The 20,287-nt window shown below is 41.6% G+C and overlaps 2 protein-coding genes across 5 annotated transcripts in view; both read right to left on the bottom strand.

The window, feature by feature from the left end:
- The window catches only part of CA10 (carbonic anhydrase 10), a 494,596-nt gene that overhangs the window by 278,993 nt on the left and 195,316 nt on the right, over positions 1 to 20,287 (bottom strand). For all 4 annotated transcript variants that reach the window (XM_078065118.1, XM_078065112.1, XM_078065108.1 and 1 more), the window contains exon 4: positions 13,183 to 13,325. In XM_078065118.1, coding sequence (XP_077921244.1) covers positions 13,183 to 13,325 — 143 coding nt within the window. The remainder of the gene's footprint in view (positions 1 to 13,182; positions 13,326 to 20,287) is intronic.
- LOC118548935 (peroxiredoxin-1) lies at positions 2,026 to 2,889 on the bottom strand. The gene has a single exon (XM_036113092.2). The coding sequence runs from the start codon at positions 2,836 to 2,838 to the stop codon at positions 2,239 to 2,241; it is 600 nt and encodes a 199-aa protein (XP_035968985.1). The 5' UTR covers positions 2,839 to 2,889; the 3' UTR covers positions 2,026 to 2,238.

Genomic DNA, 20,287 nt, shown 5'->3' with positions numbered 1-20,287 from the left:
CCCCAGTTAGTGGAGACTGGGCTTGGGGAGGGTAGAGTACAGGGCAGCCCAAGTGGAATGATAGTTAAGGAGGCCAACACAGTCATTGGAGTCATTTCCAATATGAATATTTGGAGCGAATCTAAAACTTCTAACACTAGTTATCACAGATGCTGTTGGTGATCCCCTCAGATCCCCTTTTCTGGGAGAGTGAGCAGGTCTCTCAGCTCCTCTGAGTGTTGGCTGCAATCAACTCACCCTCCTCTTGGGAATTGCCCTTGGCCTATAAGAACCGCGGTGCGCTGGTCAATATTTACCAACCAGCTTTCTGGGGAAAAAAGGCCCTGTTTTGTAGCATTGGCAGATTTCTTTGGTATAAACACACTTACCATGGGGATTTCAAGTTACCAACTTGATGTCACTGAATGTAGAGGTGGGAAGAGATGGGCTCCGGAAAGCCAGTGTAAGTGAGCTTCTCCAGTGCATCACTGCACACAAGCCGCCTTGCCTGGGAACACCAGCGATGTTATACCCCACTTAGACTGCCTCCCTGGCCCGTGAGAGTAAGTAGAAGGCTGCAAGAACAGTGGTGCCATTCATGCTCAAGAGCTCCCCGTGGGATCCGGCTCCAGTTGGACTCCAGGTGGACTCCCATCTTTGCTGAACTTCTTCCCTGCTCTGCTGCCCCCACTCCTTTGCAGTTCTCACTTGAGAACCCTTCTTCAGCAATTCATTGGTTCAGGAAGCTGCATCTCAGGCTCTAAAAACTTGGGCTTGGGGAAGCACTGGACTCTGAAGGGGTGACACAACACTTAATTTGAACTGATAATTTTGCCCAAATCTTATTCTATCAGAGTCTCTCAAGCTCAAAATAAATAATTTGGGAGTCTTCAAGCACTAGGCTGTTTTCTATATTCAAACCTACCTAGCACACGGGCACTAAATAGTAACTATAAATAGCTGTATGTACTGCATAATCCCTCCTATCCCAGCACAAGCCATGCATGTTGCTTCTAGTGAGAAATCAGCGAAAATAGCTACTTGGCTTAAAAGAAAAAAAGTCGCTTCCCTCAACTTGAAATAAAAAAGAAGAAATATTTTCTGAATATTTCAGAGGAAAATGCAAATGAGGAAAAATCTCTGCTCCATAGAATTTGATGTGAGGCATATTTGTGATATGAAGGTGGGAGAAAATATTTTCAGGAGGTGAGATGCTGCTAGTTTGACAGGTTTCCATTGACTCCAACGCACCACACGGCATGTGTGTATGTTTTCACTTCTCGGTAAAAATGAGATCATGCCCCTTCATCATATGATATCATATGTAAACATGTTTTGTATATATGGTCAGAGCATGTGGGTTTCAGGGCTAAGGGCCAGAAATGACTAATATTATATTGTGTCACATCTGGTGAAGATCTTAGTAAACAGAGAAAAGAATCTGTTCAGAACACGAAGTAGGCAACATTAGCAAAATGTCTTACTGAATAGACACCAGGTTTATTGTATGAGAAAAACAGATACTAGGCTGAACTAGCTAATCTCTGAACATTTTTTATTTACCTTTTTAATAAAAATTGCATATATGTAAGGTGTGCAACATGAGGATTTGATATACACATGCACTGTTAAATGACTACTACAGTAAAACTAACCTATCCATCTACTCAGGGTTAGCATTTTCTTGTTGTTAGTGAGAGCAGCTGAAATCTACTGTCTTTGCAAATTTCCAGTATTCAATAGGGCATTATTAATGTTCGTCATTATGGTCTACATTAGATCTATATGCCTACTCATCCGACGTAACTACAACATTGGGGTGGGGAGGTGGGGAAATGGAAAAATAAACTGGCTGCTCTTAACTTTTCATACAGTTTAGATCTTGGCCCTAACATAGTACAGAACGGGGATTAGAACACCTACATTCTAAAATGATAAAAATATGAGATATTGGAAAGAAATGGATTATTTTAATTATTCTTTTTTTTTTCTCAGTTCAAGTTTAATAGAAACAACAAAAGACAAAAAGTGATGCCCTATTACTGTACATAAGAGTTGGCCTGCCCCATAACAGCTCAGGCCCTTCTCTCCAGAGGAAGAAAGGCTGGCCTCCCCAACCCCTGCAGGAAAGGCCCATCCTGTCCCCATACCACATCTGCACAGAGTCTAAAGTCTTATGTTCTAAGCATAACAATAGTACAAAAGAGATTTTGTTTTCATGGCCACCCACTGCAGCCCAGCCCTAAAACGACCCAGCGCTCACTTCTGCTTAGAGAAATATTCTTTGCTCTTCTGGACATCAGGCTTGACGGTATCACTGCCAGGCTTCCAGCCAGCTGGGCACACTTCCCCATGCTTGTCAGTAAACTGGAAGGCCTGAACCAGTCGCAGAGTCTCATCCACAGAGCGGCCGACAGGAAGGTCATCTACCGTGATCTGCCTAAGGATACCTTTATCATCAATGATAAAGAGGCCCCTGAACGAGATGCCTTCATCAGCCTTTAAGACTCCATAGTCCTGAGCAATGGTATGCTTGGGGTCTGATACCAAGGGAATGTTCATGGGTCCCAGTCCTCCTTGTTTCTTGGGTGTGCTGATCCATGCCAGGTGACAGAAATGAGAATCCACAGAAGCACCAATCACTTGACAGTTGAGTTTCTTAAATTCTTCTGCCCTGTCACTGAAAGCAATGATCTCCGTGGGGCACACAAAGGAGAAGTCAAGAGGGTAAAAGAAGAACACAATGTATTTTCCTTTGTAGTCAGATAGGCTGAGGTCTTTGAACTGGCCATCTGGCATAACAGCCGTGGCTTTGAAGTTGGGGGCAGGATGCCCAATTTTGGCATTTCCTGAAGACATCTTGCTCTCAGCGGCTCTGAGAACAAAAACGCCGAAGACAAGGCAGGAAGAAGACGCCTATTTTAATTATTCTTAATCCTTCATGAGACATTAATAAGGTTGCTTCTATACGACATTAAATTTTCATAAGAAAAAATTGGGGCACCTGGGTGGCTCAGTCGGTTAAGCATCTGACTCTTGATTTCATCTCAGCTTATGATCTCAGGCTCCTGGGATTGAGCCCTGCATCAGGCCCCACACTCAGCAGGGAGTCTGCTTGAAGATGCTCTCCCTCTGCCTCTCTCCCCACTCACACACACACTCTCTCTCTCAAATAAATAAATAAATAAATCTTTAAAAAAATAAATTTTCATAAGAAAAATGAAAAGTCTGATCGTTGCTCAGATGTTCAATTGTTAATGATGCATAGACTCCCCAAATCATACCTTTTATTCTAGTTTTCCAGTTTTAATGTAATTCTTTCGTTTCAGAAAAGCAGAATTAGAAGAAAATTTGTATTTTCTTAAGTCCTTCATACAGAATCTACTTCATTTTTTCCCCCTGAAATGATGGGGAAATTATTTATTTTTATTTTCAGACCAAAGATACCTGGTTTCTAGGCAACAATGGCCCTTTAACTGGACTCAAAGTCTCTGAAGTTCAGGTAGGGAGAGCTTGGCTGGTCTATGCAGCCAAATGACCAGGCTTACAAGGAGAAGACTGGCCAATTTCAGAGCCTTCTTGGAGAGAATGCACAACCGATATCAGATTTTTAATATCAAAATTCAGAACTCTTGGGTATATGACTGTTTCTGTGTCACCCAGGTGTTCTGCCAGTTTTATCCTCTTGACTGTGATGGAGACACTTGTTCTGGAATGCTTGAGAGATAACACAAAGTGGGAGAAGTAAAAATTAGGTCGTGTTTTTCCCTTTTCCCTTGCTCTTCTACCTCATTTTTAGATGAATGGCAAAAGAGCTGAACTACAAGCAGTGTAAGTGAGTACGACATTTTGTCACCTATTTGAAAGGGCAGTTAATTTGCCAAATGCCTGTTGGTTTCATCTGTGGAATCAAGTAACCAGACAACGAAGATGGTACCATGTGATTGATACTTAACACCCATGAAATTCCTGGGGAATTCATCTGCCTCTAAATTCATTAGATTTCTTGAGTCAATTCCCCGCATACTCTCTCATAAAAATTGTGCTCAGTCCTCGGATAACTTGAATTTTCTTTTATTTAAGTGTTGCCACCAAAATCATAGAATTGTCAATCTTTCTAAAATGTAGGAAAGGGGAGTACCTATTTCAGAAGACAGATGCAGAAGACAGAAGGCATGGGTTCCTTGGTCACATGAACCCAGGACCAGGAGGAAGGAGGGAGGAAAGCAAAGGGGGGCAGAGGAATGGGACAAGGTGAATGGGAGAAAGGAGACAGGGGAGGGGAGAAAAGGGTAGGAGAACAAGACAGAATGACTGAGAAGAGGAAGGTAAGTGGGGGGGGGAGGGGAGAGAGAGAGACAGAGAGATAGAGAGAGACAGAGACCAAGAAACAGGAAGGGAAAGCAAAGTCTTTTCTAATACTCACAAGAGGAATAAAGAAAGACACAGAACTAGATGTATTTATAAAATACTAAAGCCAACATCCAGGTGTTTCCTTCAAAGGCTTGCCTAATGACTGCACTGATTTTGTGGGCAATGTCAAGAGGGACACATTACAAGCAACTGCTGAGACGCTGAGCAGTAATCCTGAGCCCAGCTCTAAGCTAGGCGACTGTGCGTGAGAACCTGACGCCAACCACAGAACACCTTTGCTCTGAGCCCATTCCCAACTTAGGATACAGCATCGGTCTCTCACATTTTGCTTATCTTTCATCACAAGGCCCTGAAACCTTCCACTGCATGCAAAACGCTCTGCTCTGAGCAGAAACACAATTACCTTGGCCTCATTTCTTTATCTTTAATCAAAGTCCTTTCTTGTAACATTCATTTTCCCTGGATCCTCCATTTTAGCAACTCAGAGCAAAATATCCTAAAGGGGAAAGAGTCCGGTATCCAACACTTTGAGGAGTAATTTTGATAGCAGATGAGAAAGAGGACAAGGCAGGTTTCTTCCAAACCAATGCTAGGGCTTTAAAGGGAGTTCTCCGTTGGGAGTTAAATCCTCATTCCGGGGTCAGCCTCAAACAAACATATTCCGTGTGCCCATCTAACCATTGTTCGTAGTTTCTAGATTGGAAGGGGGATTCCAGGCCAGGTCAAGGCTGTCGTCTGATGCTTGAGCTCGTTCTAGAGTAGCACGTGGACTTCAGTGCCTGCTGGAACTCTTTTTGTGCTGGGGTTCTCAATGTAACACATGGAGGTCATTCACCCTTCACATGGCTTGAGCTCTTATTTTGAAATAAAGTCTGGTTCATGCCATTTCCAAACACCAGCACTAGTTTTCGGTGTCTGAGGCTGCACAGGACAGGTATAATTAGAAGGCGCCTGTAATTATATCTTAAAATGTCATCCTTTCAGAAAGAATTGAATACAAAACGTACAGAATGGTTCATTCTTCTCATCACTACTTTGTTCCCCTTTTTCTGCATTTCCCTTTGTCAACATCTTTTCCATTAGTTATTCTAACCATCAGTACTGAGGGATCTGACCGCAGTATCCCAGGTACTCTATTCTCCCTGAAGGTTATTATAGGACAATGACCTCACTTACGGAGGAGTACCTTATGTACTATGTAATTAGGTTGAATTCGTCTCTTGGCATCTTCCCTGTGCTATTTACTCATGCCGATCACATTATCCATTAACTTCCTCTACTTTTTTCGCATGTAGTGATTTTACAACAAATCCAGCCCACTCTGAATCTGTGCAGCTTTTTATAAAGATGGGCCTGAGAGGAAAGCTTTACCTTCATGCATACTGAATTTCAAACTCTTGGATACGGGTTGCTGGCAAGGTGGTTCTGGATTCATATTCTGTCATCCACGTCACCTCTCAGCATATATGTTACGGATTCTAAAGTGAGTATTAGTTTCTTTGATGGAGAAACTCTGGTAGGATTACGTTGTGTTTTCTCGCTAATGGCCACATCTCTGATGGTAGTTACCATGGTCTGAAAGTTCATATGTTCAAATCTCAATCCCTGAGGTGGGGTATTAAGAGGTGGGGCCTTTGGGAGGTGATTAGGTCATAAGGGCAGAGCCCTCCTGATCCGGGCTGGTGCCCCTAGAAAAGATGCCTCACAGAGCTCCCTGGCCGCTCACACCACGTGGGGACTCAGCAAGAAGGCGCCGGCTGTAAACCAGGATGGGGGCCCTCCCCGGAATGCGACCATGCCCCTGCCTTGATCTTGGACTTCCCAGCCTCCAACACCGTGAAGTCCATTCTTTAGAAGCCACCCCGTCAGTGACAGTTTGTTCCTGCAGCCCGAAGGGATGAAGGCAGTAACTAACAACTGTGGCACATCTCCTTCTCCGACAGCTGCCAGCCTGAGAACTCGAACGGCCACCTGCCTACTAAGTGTGTTACTTCATGTAATTCCCTCCACCACAACCACCACAACCCTGCAAGGTGGGTACAATTACGATCTCTCTTTTACAGAGGAGGGAACTGAAGCTCAGAGAGGTTAGGCTTCTCATATTTGGGTGGTTAGTGGTAAACCTAAAATCCAAACCAGAGCAGCACATCTGTGGGTATCTATCCCTCCCAACCCCCCAAACAAAGGTCTATATTGTCTTAATGTTCCTTCTCCCTGTAACTGTAACTTTAAAAGACCTTCTCGTTCTGCCACCCTAAACTCATTCTGGACCTTATTCTCCCTGAAATGATTTTCACAGGTTCCTTCCACTTTCATCCCCCTCCTCGGCTATAAAGCCCTTTCTCTCACATCTCTTCCCTCCCATTTAAAAACATTATTTTTGGCAAAACTCCCTGTGCAGCCACATCTGTAGCCTTAGCTCCTACCACTTCCTTTTTTTGAGGTATCATCATTTGTAATTGTATTGCCATAATTTCATTTTTAAGAGCTTCTTCGTCATCTAGAGTTACCTTCCATGAGGCAGAGAGATCACATCTACTTTAACTATGATAGTTCAAAAATCTGCCTTTTGAAGGTTTTAGGATCCATGTCTGACAATGCTTATTAGCATTCTTTTTTTTTTTTTTTTTACTTTGGAATACCGTATTTTCTAAGATAATACATCCACTTTCTTCCAGAATTTTACTGTCCATTCCATATCACTGAGCTGCTTTTCCTTGTTGGTTAGAATTAGAGTCAAACAAAGAGACCCTTTATTGTTTCCTTCTGAGAAAGGATATTGTCAGTATGGCAAGTCAAAAAACTTATCAAACCACAAAATACAAATGATTAAGAATTACATTCACTTCTTCATCAGCTCTTGGAGATCTACTGTGTCTCACAAGCACATGTAAAATTATAGGTGTCATTTCCATACCAGAGCTTCAGTATAAAAAGACCCGTGGTATTTAAAGATAGCTAATGAGTTCCAAATGGGAAAGAATACTTACCATTGAAAGTTTAATATCAGTTATGCGATAAAAACCAGCACCACGGTAACATATTTAGATGGCAAAATGGATCTATCGTTACATTTTCTTTAATCTTTTACATGTGGGGCCAGAACGACTAACATTTAAAGACCCTCCTGCAAACAGTATTTCATTCCACCGACCTGTCCATGCTAGCTCACACTCTAGCACCTCCATAGAGCCTGGTTCAGCCAACCCAACTTCTTACCACCCTTAAATATTAATGTCAAAATGATTGATTTGCTAATTAATCATTTCATTGTTTCCTTAGGTTCTCTTCCACTATTATCTCAAATAGTTATTTAAATCAGCTACTGTGATTTAATTTCTGTATATCTATATTTTCTCCCCTAATATATCGTGAAGTCCTTGAAGGAATATAAATGCCTTACTCATAAAAGGTTTCTAAACATAGCAATGTAGACACTGCAATGATTAATTGTGGTCAACTAAATTTTGCTATCAGGTTCATGGTGGAAATTTAAAAAATAGAGAAGTGATAAGATTTTAGGCACCCAACCAATTCACTATTTTTTTCAACATATTTTGACCATGTTTCAGGAAAAGTACAATAATCGAAAATTAGTCTCTAATGGCAGATTCTGTTGATGACAAGGTTACTTTTCATCATGGGACTTTCTCATATTTTTCCCACCTTAAGTCAAAGCAACTTTTCACTAATTCCACATAAACCTTTGGTTTGGTGATCAAAGATAATCTTGGTTCAGTTCAAATCAACCAGCCTCATCACAGATAACCTCAGGGATATAAAATGAAAATATGAAAGCACATTTATCATGAGGAGCCCTTAATCTAAGATGGGGAGATGAGGCAAGTAAGACTAATATACTACAGGCCAAGGTTCAGGTCCTAAATGAAATATAAGCAAGTCACTTAAAGAGGCAAATGAAGAGGGATTTCACCAGTCATGAAAGACATCAAGGGGAGCATCATGGCGGAGGCAGCACTGGTGCCAGAGAGGTTGAATAATAAAAAGGTAGGGATGGGGAGTGCCGAGGTACAGAGGCACGTCAGGTGAAGGGCTACACTGTGGCCAAAGCGCAGATCACAGGGAAAGGTGCGATACAGTCAATTAAGAATAAAGTATCACAGTCTCACTGGGAACAAAACGTAGGCATAAGATGTAAGAGGAATAAAGCTCTGGAGGGGAGATTTGGGGCCATATTGCAAGGACTATGAACGACAGGTTGAGACATTTGTACCTAATTTTATAAGTAATGATGAATTTTATTACCTCATATTCATTTAATGGGAAATTTGCAAATGGTCATGTAGATAAAGGGTATAGCCTTGCGTAGGATGTCTTCTTCTTGCCCCTTCAAATCTATCTTCACCTTGCCCTGTGGCCTGGAGGCTGGCTTAGGTACACTGAATCAACAGTTTTGTCTTGGTCTCTGACTTCTCCCCAGAGGGAGCCTGGCAAAGTGGGGGTAGCGAGGAGTGCAGCTGGGGTCTTTCATCCTCAGCTCCATCCCTGCGGTTGCATGAGCTGCAACCAGTCTCCTTGAAAGGGTCATCTTACATTCTGGGAGTCAGAGGTCAAAAATCAGTTTTGCTGGGCTAAAATCCAGGTTTTAGCAGGGCTGTGTTCCTTCTGGAGACTCTAGGGAAGAAACTGTTTCTTTGCCCTTTTCCAGTTTCTGGAGGCTGCCCATATTCTTTTGGCTCATGACAATGCATAACCCTGATCTTGCTTCCTTTGTCACATCTCCTTCTCTGCCTTGGACTTTCCTGCCTCTGTCTGTTCCTTATAAGAACGCTGTGACTGCATTGGGCCCATCAGGATAATAGAGGATGATCTTCCCATTTTAAGATGCTTACCTTAATCACATCTTCAAGATACCTCGTGCCATGTAAGATATCATAGTTATAAGTTCTGGGGATTAGGATATACATATCTTTAGGAGAGGGCATTATTCCATCTACCATATTTGTCAACTCTGTATTTTTGCCTAAAATGAAGGGATGAATTAAAAATCTATGGGTGTTTTTCAGATTATTAAATTAATGCAAGCTTGTTACAGAAAATCTAGAAGCTTTAGAAAAGTTGAAAGAAACAATATTACTCTTAATCTTGGTCTCTTTTCTATGCATAGCATGGGTGCTTTTTAAATACATAGGGATCATTAAGTGAATGACTTTAGAGGTTACCTTTTATATTTAATTCTCATGAGCAATGCCCGTGTCACTGACTACTGAGATGTCCATTTTATTAAAAGACCTAAAAGATGGGGAAGGATGCCGGAACTGATTTTTGGTTAAAATGGTAGGATCAGCAAGTGATTTTAGACTCAGTTTTAACATGTTTTTTCTTCTTTTAGATGTTTCAGATCAGCAGAGAGGTTATCTACAAACCATATCTCTTCCATGAACACTAACCTCACCTCTTAATCCAGAAACCCTTCAGCACCCACCTGTATCAGAGAATGCTCCAGACAAATATCTAGAGGAACTACTATATCCCCAAATGATCAAGCCAGGCCATTCAGATTTTGCTGTTCAGTAACATTCACACTCTACGCTGTTATTTTCAAATTACACCAAGAAGCTTACTTAGGTGAATAGCACACAGAATTTAATACACAAACACTTAACGTATACTCACTTTGGCGTGAGGAAAAAGACAAGGAAGGTAAAAATATATGTGAATTTGTACAAGTCCATTGACTACCAACGGTCTCCATCTTTAAAACAGTCAATCAGGCTTGAACTGAGCTTAAAATACCAGTTGTCAGAATCCAATTTCCCACATACAGGGATTTTAAATGATCTGAGACCGTGAAGGAAGAATTATCTCCACCTGCCTACTCTAATTCCTGAGTTGACTCAGTAGCTTTCTCTAGAAGAGATTCATTAGCTCCAAGATTAAAAAAAAATGTTTAGACTACTAGGAGTTAAGTTGAATGGGGTCAAGGGTGGGAGACTGATTCCAAGGTAAGATTCTTATGACCATACACAACCCAACCTTAAGTGCGTATTGTTTGAAAAGCACAGTTATTTAAAATTTTGTCCATAAGAGTCCTATGTGTCAGATATGAACAACTACGTTAAAAAAAAAAACACTCTCCTTCAAGAAAAAACAACAACAACCCAAACATTGCTTAAGAATTACCACTGAAAAGAAGCAACCTAAAAAAGTAAAAGAAATACCATTATTCAAGTATAATGAATATACTTTGTTATCCAAGACACAATATGTTTTGATTGACATCTAACTATTATTATTCTTTGTATTTTTGCATTCAGGTTGAATTTCAGCCCTTGCTCATGCTAAGATAAGCCCTTAATTCATGATTTGAGCCCCACGCCAGGTCAGACACATTAAAACGAACACAGCAACACAAGTCCGAGATTGCAGCAACGCTGCTTCATGGGCCTGGACATGAGTTTCACTGAAACACAAGCAGAAATCATGTTCATGGATAAGAATGTGACATTAAACACATAATGACTGGGATGCATTTAACATGCTGATACCCAGCAGATCTCAGACTTCACAACGTGGCACCTTGCCCACATTCTACAAAACCTCCCAGTCTTACAGGGTGGTCTTTAAACCTTTTGGTTTGGATACACATTTCTTCAAGGCAAAACTAAATTCACAGCAGTGATTTGAATACTCACTTCCAAAATAAGTCTCCAACTCATTAAACACCACCTTTAAAAAGCTGGCAAACATGATTTAGCTATTGTCTATCACGTTTAGACATTTCATTACCAGTTAGTTTATCCTCCTACCATCTATATTTTATTTTCCACCTTTCGCTAATGCAAAGGAAACCATCAGACAGTCCTCAGCTCTTCAAACAGCTGACAACACAAATCGTGCCAGATATAAATATTTACATCGTCGAAAGTAAATGTTTCCAAAATTCCAAACTCCAATGCATTTGAAAATTGATTTGGATCAGGTACACTTTACTGAATTGGAAATATAAAAAAAAAAAAATCTCTGTCAACAACAAAAAAAATACCAAACCAAAACATCAGTGCTTTTTAACATCAGGCTATCCCCCCCATCTCTTCTTTCCCAATAAATTTTAGGGAGAAGTATCTTGAATTAATTATTTTTCTCTTTCACATCAATATTTTCCTCTAAGATGGGCTGATGGAAAAGTGAAAATTATGTGTCCATTATATACGTTAGCTTGCCACCTTTCTCATCCCATGTCCAACGTACTCTTAACCTAAAAATGCTTCAATTGCTTGCTATAACTCAGGAAAAAGATCCGGTTCCTTAACACAGCCTCTAGATTTGGCCCCATCTTCCTTTTCCATCCTTACCTCCCTCCTCCTCCTCTTTGATCTCTGTGCTTCAGTCTTGCTGGTCCATCTTGTAGCTGATTTCGGGCCCTCATTCTGCATTTTTACTGCTTCTCACTTTGTCTAGAATACAATTATTCCCTCCATCACCCTCTCCAAGAAGGAAAGAATGATTGAAAAGTCAAAACTGCAACTTGCCCTTTCTGAATCCTGGTCAGTGAGCCTGCCCATGCTCATGACTTGAAGGAGAGAGGTGTATGTAGAAACCATGGCAAGTTCCCTTTAGAGTTTATAAAAATAAAACTTCAAATGGAATGATAATTTGGATAGGTTAATTTCTATGGAATCAGAGCAATAAACTACATAACCTACATAGGACTTTTCTAGAAAAATGCTTCTCAAGACGTATTTAAAATAGAACACAAACACTACATAGAGAAATAGTCTCAATTACGTGCAATGCCTTTTAAAACCCGCTTTGTGACCTGAGTCAAAGTCACTAACATCTCCAAAAACAGTCATCGGACTTTGGGTTTGTTTGTTTCGTTGGTTTTTCGGTGACAGTTATATAATAGGAAAAAATACATTCCGATATATCAGAAGGGGAAAAACTGTCTAACAAACTCCATGGTAAGTAAGGCAAACAGACCGTGTAAGTAGAGAGCAGAGCCCAAGGAACGCAAACCCTGGAGAATCGGCTGCCAGCAGTAACAAAAGTTGTCCATAATTTTATTCCCAATTTCTTGGACACAAATGATTTTCCATTCCTCTTGAGTTCACAATAACTAAATCACCTTCAAACACAATTTGCTGTGTGTGTGTATTTCCCACCTTCAATGAACTACTCAACAGTAAAAGGTAGCCAAAAAGAAATTAACCCACAAGAGAAATGCTAGAGTCCAGCAACAAGAAGACCCCACAGGCATTATGTCCTTCCGAAAATTAAGGAGGAGCACATCGCGGGGTGCGGTGGGGGAAGGAGGGACGCTGGTGTGAGAATCACAAAGCATAACTCAGCATTTCTGGGCAGGAGCTAGGATTCTTAGCCAGCCAAGATTCCCCTAGAAAGATTAATTATTGATTTTCTTATAAATCATCTAAGGTGATTGTTTGTTTTTCCTTCCAAGATGATACATTTCTGACTTTACGTTTGTTAAAACAATTTTCCCCCCACTTTGTTGAGGTTAAAAGAAGCCCCAGTAAAGAGGTTTCTGAGAGGAGCATTTTCCCAGCGTGATATGCTTGGGACGCACGCAACATTGCTTTCTGACCTTCATGGGGTACCAAGGGATAGGGCCTCGGGCAACCTCCAGGGGTTACAAAGTAATTAGAAGCATGAGGGTTTGACTAGCTAAGGAGAGAAAGCACCATTTAGACATAATTATATTGGTTGGCAGTAGGCCTGAGGTCTGTGATTTTACTCCTAGATGGAAAGACAAACTCATCACAGAGATGGAGACCCGGAAGACTAGCTTTCAGAATCAGCATCTCCCGGCGTCCTTAACTTCGCAATGGAAGCAACATGGCTGCTTACCTTCCTGCCCCCAGTGTTGATGCGAAGGGGAGTCAGAAAGGGGTCGAAGATCATGTGACTGGTCTCTATGTTGACCGGTGACTGCCGTTTCCCCACAGAGCAAAGATTCCAAGCTGAGTTCACCAATCCCCAGAAAGAAGGAACTAGAAACAGAAAGAAATTGTAGAATTAGTCTGGGTGGAAGGTTCGAGAAACAATGCAAAAAGAGCCATGGCACCAAAGTGGTGACATCGGAGAGAGCAACCTGATGTTTCCCACCCATAGAGATCCTTGGGTGTCACTAGGGTATTTTCTTGGCCTGGATTGTGGTCCATTTCTCTAAGTTTTACCTTCAGATTTTCTTGTTTCAGACCCACTCATCTTGGGGCCTCTTTGATGAGTACAGTTAGCATTAATGCCTTAATGGGAAGAAGGTGTAGTCCACCCACATCATCTTTTGAAGCACACCAAATATTTAGTAATTCCTGAGCTGATGCTCTGCTTTTCCGTGTGGCAGGAATGATATGGGAATCACCCTTGCTCTATATAGAAGGTATTTAAAGCTTTTAAAAGAAAGTAGCATTTGACATATACAAGGTGTTATTCTGTGGGCTGTCAAAACTAAACTGAGGGAATGAATGACTTTTATGACCCCCAGTCAATGCCAGACAGGAGCTTGGCAAAATGACTTTGTCTTTGTTTAATCCAGCACTGTGTCACTAACCTAATGTACCAGCAGCTTAAGAATGTGTTCATTTGATAGGCAGGAAAAAAATGGAGTGCTGGGTGCAAATATCCAAAGGGGAATCATCTACTCATTTTCCGTGTCCCATTAAAACATCTATGAAAATAAATTTCTAAGGCGATTTCCAGTTATCTTCTGTTTAAGAAAGTTAGCAGAGCAGGGGGAACCAATAACTAATTTTATGTCAGTGAAGATCACAGACTATATCTTCAGCTTTTTCCTGCCCCCTTCCCCTGTGCTCAGTATTTCCACCGAGGCTCTGGATCCATGTGTCCAATATGTGGCCAAGAGCTTATATGGTTATCACTCACTCATCCATCCACAGTGTCCATGAACAGCACAGTGAGTTCCTGTTGCATGTCCAGCCCTGGGTTAGGTGAATTTCAAGTAAGGCAGATATGTATGACTACCACACTGCGGGGGGTGGGGGGGCTTGGAGGGTTGCAGAACGAGGTGAGTGGGTTATGAATCTCTAGGTGAGGGGCACCAAACCCTGATATAGTGGTAGTGGAGTTAGGGAGTGATTCCTAGAGTAGATGAACCTAACAATCAAGTCACAACCCTCTCAAATGCACCTGTCCTCTCAGGAACTCAAATTTAATTCAGCCTTTACTTTAAGCAGCCATCATTCCTTCTCATGTCATGGATGGAGAAAATTGAGGCAAGAGAGGAGTAGTGCAAATACCTGCCGAAGAGACTCTATAAAAGACCCATAATTCAGGAGAAGAATCGAGCTGGATGGTATGTCTAGTACCATTGAAATCTAAAATTCTACCAACCTTTTATTTGTTACAGGCCGTTGTTGGGCAGAAGTGGGAGGAAAACCAAAAACAAGTTCCTCAGATTCTTAGAAGAATGTTTCAACACCAGAATAAGGGGGGGACTTCCTTGTGAAATATGGCAAATACTTAATTTGGCTGAACCCATGGCAATAAGCCCACTGGGTGGTTCCATTCCTTTTGGTTTAAGGAGTTTGAATTGGGGTTCTATCTCTAACTGATTTTCAAATGGCAGCCACGGGTAGAGTAATAAAGGGAGAAAGAGAAGCAGAGGGGGTGGGGTAGAAAGAAAAGAAGAACCTGTACATGTGTTCCTTGGCACTTTCATTTCCCATCATTATTTAAGTTATGTTATCCCTGCAAGTCATTTAACATCTTTAGAAGGTAGCATGCCCCAGCCAAATGATAATATTTAAGGAAGCTCTTGAATTAAACATGTATTTTTAAAAATATAAACTTCTGTCTCCTCTAAACTGCTATTTTTAAATCACTGACAATCCTATACTTATTCCCCAATCATTCAGCTTGTTATGCAAATAAAGTCCCCATCAGTGTCTGCTCCTACCCATCTTTGTCAGTGATGCATATAAACATGGCAGATGTGAGGATGCCAGGGATACGGCTATGGCCCTGCCCCAGATTAGATAAATCATTTATCTTTTGGGCTTTGGTTTGGTCTCTATAGCCTGTGTGGTAGGCTGAATAATGGCCCTCCTTCAAAGATGTTCACATCCTAAGATGTTACCTTCCATAACAAACGGTACTGTGCAGAAATGATTAAGTTAAGGGTACTGAGATGAGTAGATTATCCTTGATTGTCTGAGTGGGCCCAATGTAATCCCAAGGGTCTTTTTTAAGAGAGAGGTGTAGGAGGGTCAGAGGCATAGAGAAAAGATCTTGGGGTGGAAAGAGAGGACAGAAGACACTGGCATTGAAGATGGAGGAAGGGGATATAAGCCAAGGTGACCTCTAGAAGCTGGAATGGGCGAAGCAAGGGATTCTCCCCCCTAGAGCCTCCAGAAAGAACCCTGGCATACTGACCCCCAACGTTCATTTTGGGCTTCTCACCCCCAGAACTATAAGATAATAACTTTGTGGTATGTTAAGTCACTAAGTTGTAGTTCCTTGTTATAGCCACAGCAGGAAACTAATACAGCCCCCTTTGATCTTTAAAACTCTGTGAGACCATCACCTCTTTGACAGCGGGGCCATCTATGATGTCTGGGGGCTTTCCCCAGAAGGCAGCTGCATCATAAATGTAGTGAGAGCTAAGTGCAGGTTGCATCTCATCTATTCCCTTGAAAATCATTACCAAAAATAATTCCAACCCTATAAATGGGTTGCAAGACTGCTAATATATGGCAACACAGGGAGGCAGATGCTGCGGGGCCTAATAAACTTCACACCCCAAAAGCACCCCCACAAAAACACAAACAACAGAAACTTTATGCAAACATCTGCCTTGGCTTTTATTGGGCATGCCATTCTTTATGACAAAGAGTTTCAGGGTTTTATACTCCCACTTCACTGTCGAGGCCTATGTGTCTGGTTCCCACCACCTGCTCAGATGACGGAGGAACAGCTGAGAGCCCCTCACCCCCCATTCATTAGCTCCACCCCTGAAGGGCTACCTAAGTTTGCTCACTACTGGACTGCTCATTTTCAAATCAGCCATGAATTCACCGTCTTTCAGAAATAGAAGCCACCTTACAGATCATCTGGCCTGAACACATACATGAAATTAAGGCCTTAGCAGCAGAGGGTCAAGTCCTTCCTTCCCAGCAGGCTCCACACGAAGGCAGATTATTGGAGCCAAGGAGTGTCAGAGCTAAGTGTTGCCTTGGCCATTGTAAGACTCTGCTCCCGTTTCTCTTTTGGCAAATCCAAAGTAACATCAGTGCCTATTTTCCAGTTGAAATAAATTTCAAGTGCAAAGGTTCAAACTGACCTGCTTTGAACGTCAACCATTGCAAACAAGATTCAGATTTTTAAAAAGCCATGCAACGATGGGTGTGTTAGATACAAAGGCTTCAATCCAGGCAAGAGAGGAGGTGCTTGGGTCTCCTCTGCAGGGCCCTCGAGGAGATCTAATGGGGATGACTGCTCATGAAGAGCAGGTCCAGGGGTTGGTGTCCTGGGGCCAGCTGGGCTGGGGAAGGTTCTAGTCCAGATGAAAGAAGCCAATGCTTTTAGAATCCGTGTTAAGTGTTGGCACGATAACGAAGGTGTCAAAACTAGTTTAGGGAACTTAGGTGCCAAAAGGACCGGACTCAGATGTCTGCAAATGTGGTGTAATCTATTCTAGCGAAATGCATTAGGAGGAAGCATCTGGAAACAGGAGGGCATGGAGACTCCATGATTCCTGCGGCATGGGAGCAAGCCAGCAGATTTCACCTGCACAGCAAGGCTGGATGTGTGAATGAAGGCTTCAAGATTTAGAGTAAGAAGCTCTCCCTCTGGATTTGTGCAGAACATTATCCCCAGGATTCTGATACTTAACTATCCTCCATGTTACTGATCCTTCAGGTTGATAAACACACATATCACCCCTGGGAGCAGAGGTGGCATCGAGGGGTGCTATATGTGGCTTCTACTTCCAAATTTAGAGAATCACTGTTGAATTCTTTTTCTCTTAGTTTCCATGACTGTCCCAATAAATCAAATTTTTAAAGCTCTCTGTCATTTTTAAAAGCATCCATTATTATGGCTTATTGGCTAATGCTGTGTCTTTTTCTAGCTCAACTGGCGCAACGTATTGTTAAGAAAAAAACCCCACAAATGTAAATAAAGTAAAACTGAGTGAGAGTCACTCTAACCAATTAATGGACAACTGGTCTGAAACTGTTTGAATGCCATCATCCCTGGCATCCTTTTCCCACAGTCTTCTAATTTACATATAAACTAGAACACACAACAGACCTGGATATTTTTGCAAATTAATTTCTGCAGAGCTCAAACAATGGCTCTTAACAGCTGCATCACAGCTATGTGCTATTTTGCCAAAACATCTCCCCCATGGCAATGTTGTGTTGTTACCATAAACTACAAATCCCGAAGAGTCTCTTGGCTCTGGGTCCAGCAAGCTATGAAAGACGCCCAGTGACTAGGATTTCGGCTGCTTAAAATATGAGCCTTGGAAAACCCAAAGCAAAACCTATCAGCTGCTTGTTCAAAACCAGTGAACCAAAAAAATCCCCAGTTTAGTTATTAACACATCATGGTAACCCCCATACAAAAATGGAAAAGTTCTCACCGAAACAAGAAACAGATTAGGAGAGCAAGGAATCAGAGAACTCGAGTCCGATATTGAGAGTTAAAATTTGCCCCGGGACATTTTTTTTTTTTTTGTCCTAGAGATGATGCCCAGAGTCTGTCTGAGCTCTTAGGCATCCTCTTTATTCATGTGTCCTGAATTTTCATTTCTTGTCTCAGCAAATTTTGCAGACACCATGTTGGTGTGGGCAGGGAGTTTGGCACTGGGAATTAATTCATGCAGCTTATGTGAATTTGCTAAATCCTATGCGAGCAAGACAAACTCACTTAAAAAGTGTTTACTGACAGCCTATGACATGCCAGGCATTAGGCTTGACACCAAGAATTCATGCATCAAATATTTGCTGAGGACCTATTATGTACCAGGCCCTGTTATCAGTTCTGGGTAGTTCAGCAATGAATGAAAACAGCTCCTGCTGTCAGGGATCTTGCAGTCTAGCGGGGAATATGGGAGACACTGTTTATCTCCACACTTGCATATGTTTATCCACGTAGTTAGCAGTTCCGGTCAGCACGCTGTAGAGACAATCAAGATGGCCAATGAACTGGGGCGCCAGGGTGGCTCAGTTGGTTAAGCATCTGCCTTTGGCTGGGGTCATGATCCCAGAGTCCTGGGATCGAGCTCCGAATCGTCGTTGGGCTGCTTGTCCCTCTGCCCCTCCCCCAACTCGTGCTATCTCTCACTCACTCTCTCTCTAAAATAAATAAATACAAATTTTTTTTTAAAAAAGATGAAAATGGATTATAGAATAAAGCATGGGTAGGGAAATAACCTAGAATCGTCAGGGATAATTTCTCTGGAAGTGACATCTAATAGCAGTGGAAGAATTGAGAGGAGTCGTGCCTGAAGAATGGCAGGGAAAAGTGTGTCCAAGGCAGAGGAGCAGACTGGTCTTGGCAGAGAAGAGCCTCGTGTGTTCAAGGAACAAGAGGAAGCCAGTTAACTTGAACCTGATGAACCAGATGAGAGAGAAAGAAAGAGGAGATGAGGTTGGCTGGGTAGACAAGGGACAGATGTTTCAGTGAGGAGTTTGTACTTTAATGTATTAGAAAGCCACTGAGAGTTTTAGGCACAGGAGTACCATGAATTGATTGATGAATTAAAAGCATGTATTTGCCTTGGCTGGAATACAGCCAAGAATGAGCTTGATTATCCTTAGAGTAGTTTGAGTGGGAAAAGAATCGGTTCCCAAGCAACAGTTGGGTTTTTATGTGAATTTAATCCTATTGCTTTGGATTTGTTTAAATTCTATTTCAAAGGCAGAACTAATTGAATGTTTTAAAAACTATTCTCTTCAACATATGTGTCAATAAAATAGCATTTTTCCTAGGATCCAATGAGCGCTTTACAAGTCACCATTTGAAGCAAGGAATATTTTCATGAAGAGACTCCGCCAAGGCAATCTTTTCTTGCTTTCAAGCAATAAACTAAGTCCCCAACTTTTTGGCCAAAGGAAAGCAAATGAAAGATGGGAAAATGAATACTGGCATAAAACGTATCTTTGGTGAATTCAATCCTACAAATAAAGCCTTCCACTTCAATATAGCAATCTCTACTTTAGGGTTATAAAGCACATGAATACATTTTAAATAAGAACTCGTATCTTTCCCTTGCTCTTTTCCTCACCAATGCTGATTTACTGTCCCTTTCCCTATTCTCAACTGTAATAAATCTCTACTTTGAGCCATTATTAATAAGCATGTTTAAAATACCCACTGCTGCAGGCTTTTGGCCCCTTTCTGATTTCAGATTTATTTCATAGGAGGAATAGCGTTTGAATAACTCTTTTGCTTCTGGATTCTTCTTCCATTGCTGGGCCTCTGATCCATATTTCATAAAGGGCATCTAACAAGGGCTTCCCATTCTCTCACTTGGTGACCTCTCAGGGGTTGCAAAGTAACCTACTTAACACATAATCATTAAGCTGTGCATTCATCTGCAAATTAATGAAACATCTCCACTGAGTCAGATTAAAAAAAATGCCCCCACTCTTAAGTACACCCCATACGGTGGGAAGATAGGCATGCTAACAGTTACCATAAAACATGGTAAGTGTTACAATTAAGGAGTGTTCATATTAAAGCTTAAATGCAGAGAGGGGAGTAAACTGACTCTGACCCTTTCCTCAGGTGCTAGGATAAGCCTTCCTACTAGAGGGGATATTGGAGTTCAGCCTGCAAATATGACTAGAGGCTGCAAGCCACAAAAATCTTAGAACTACTTAAAAGCCAGAAGTACTTCCTCACACAGAGAAACTTGCCATTCTTAGCACCCAAGATGCACTATCACTGGAATCTGAATAACTATTATGCAGAGAGAGAGTTTAAG

Source organism: Halichoerus grypus, chromosome 2 (genome assembly GCF_964656455.1).
Source record: "Halichoerus grypus chromosome 2, mHalGry1.hap1.1, whole genome shotgun sequence".
Taxonomy (NCBI): domain Eukaryota; kingdom Metazoa; phylum Chordata; class Mammalia; order Carnivora; family Phocidae; genus Halichoerus; species Halichoerus grypus.
This window is presented reverse-complemented; position numbering and strand designations above follow the sequence as displayed.

What these genes read in the sequence shown, in the direction of transcription:
- LOC118548935 (XM_036113092.2), bottom strand. Translation starts at nt 2,838, where the DNA reads ATGTCTTCAGGAAATGCCAAAATTGGGCATCCTGCCCCCAACTTCAAA.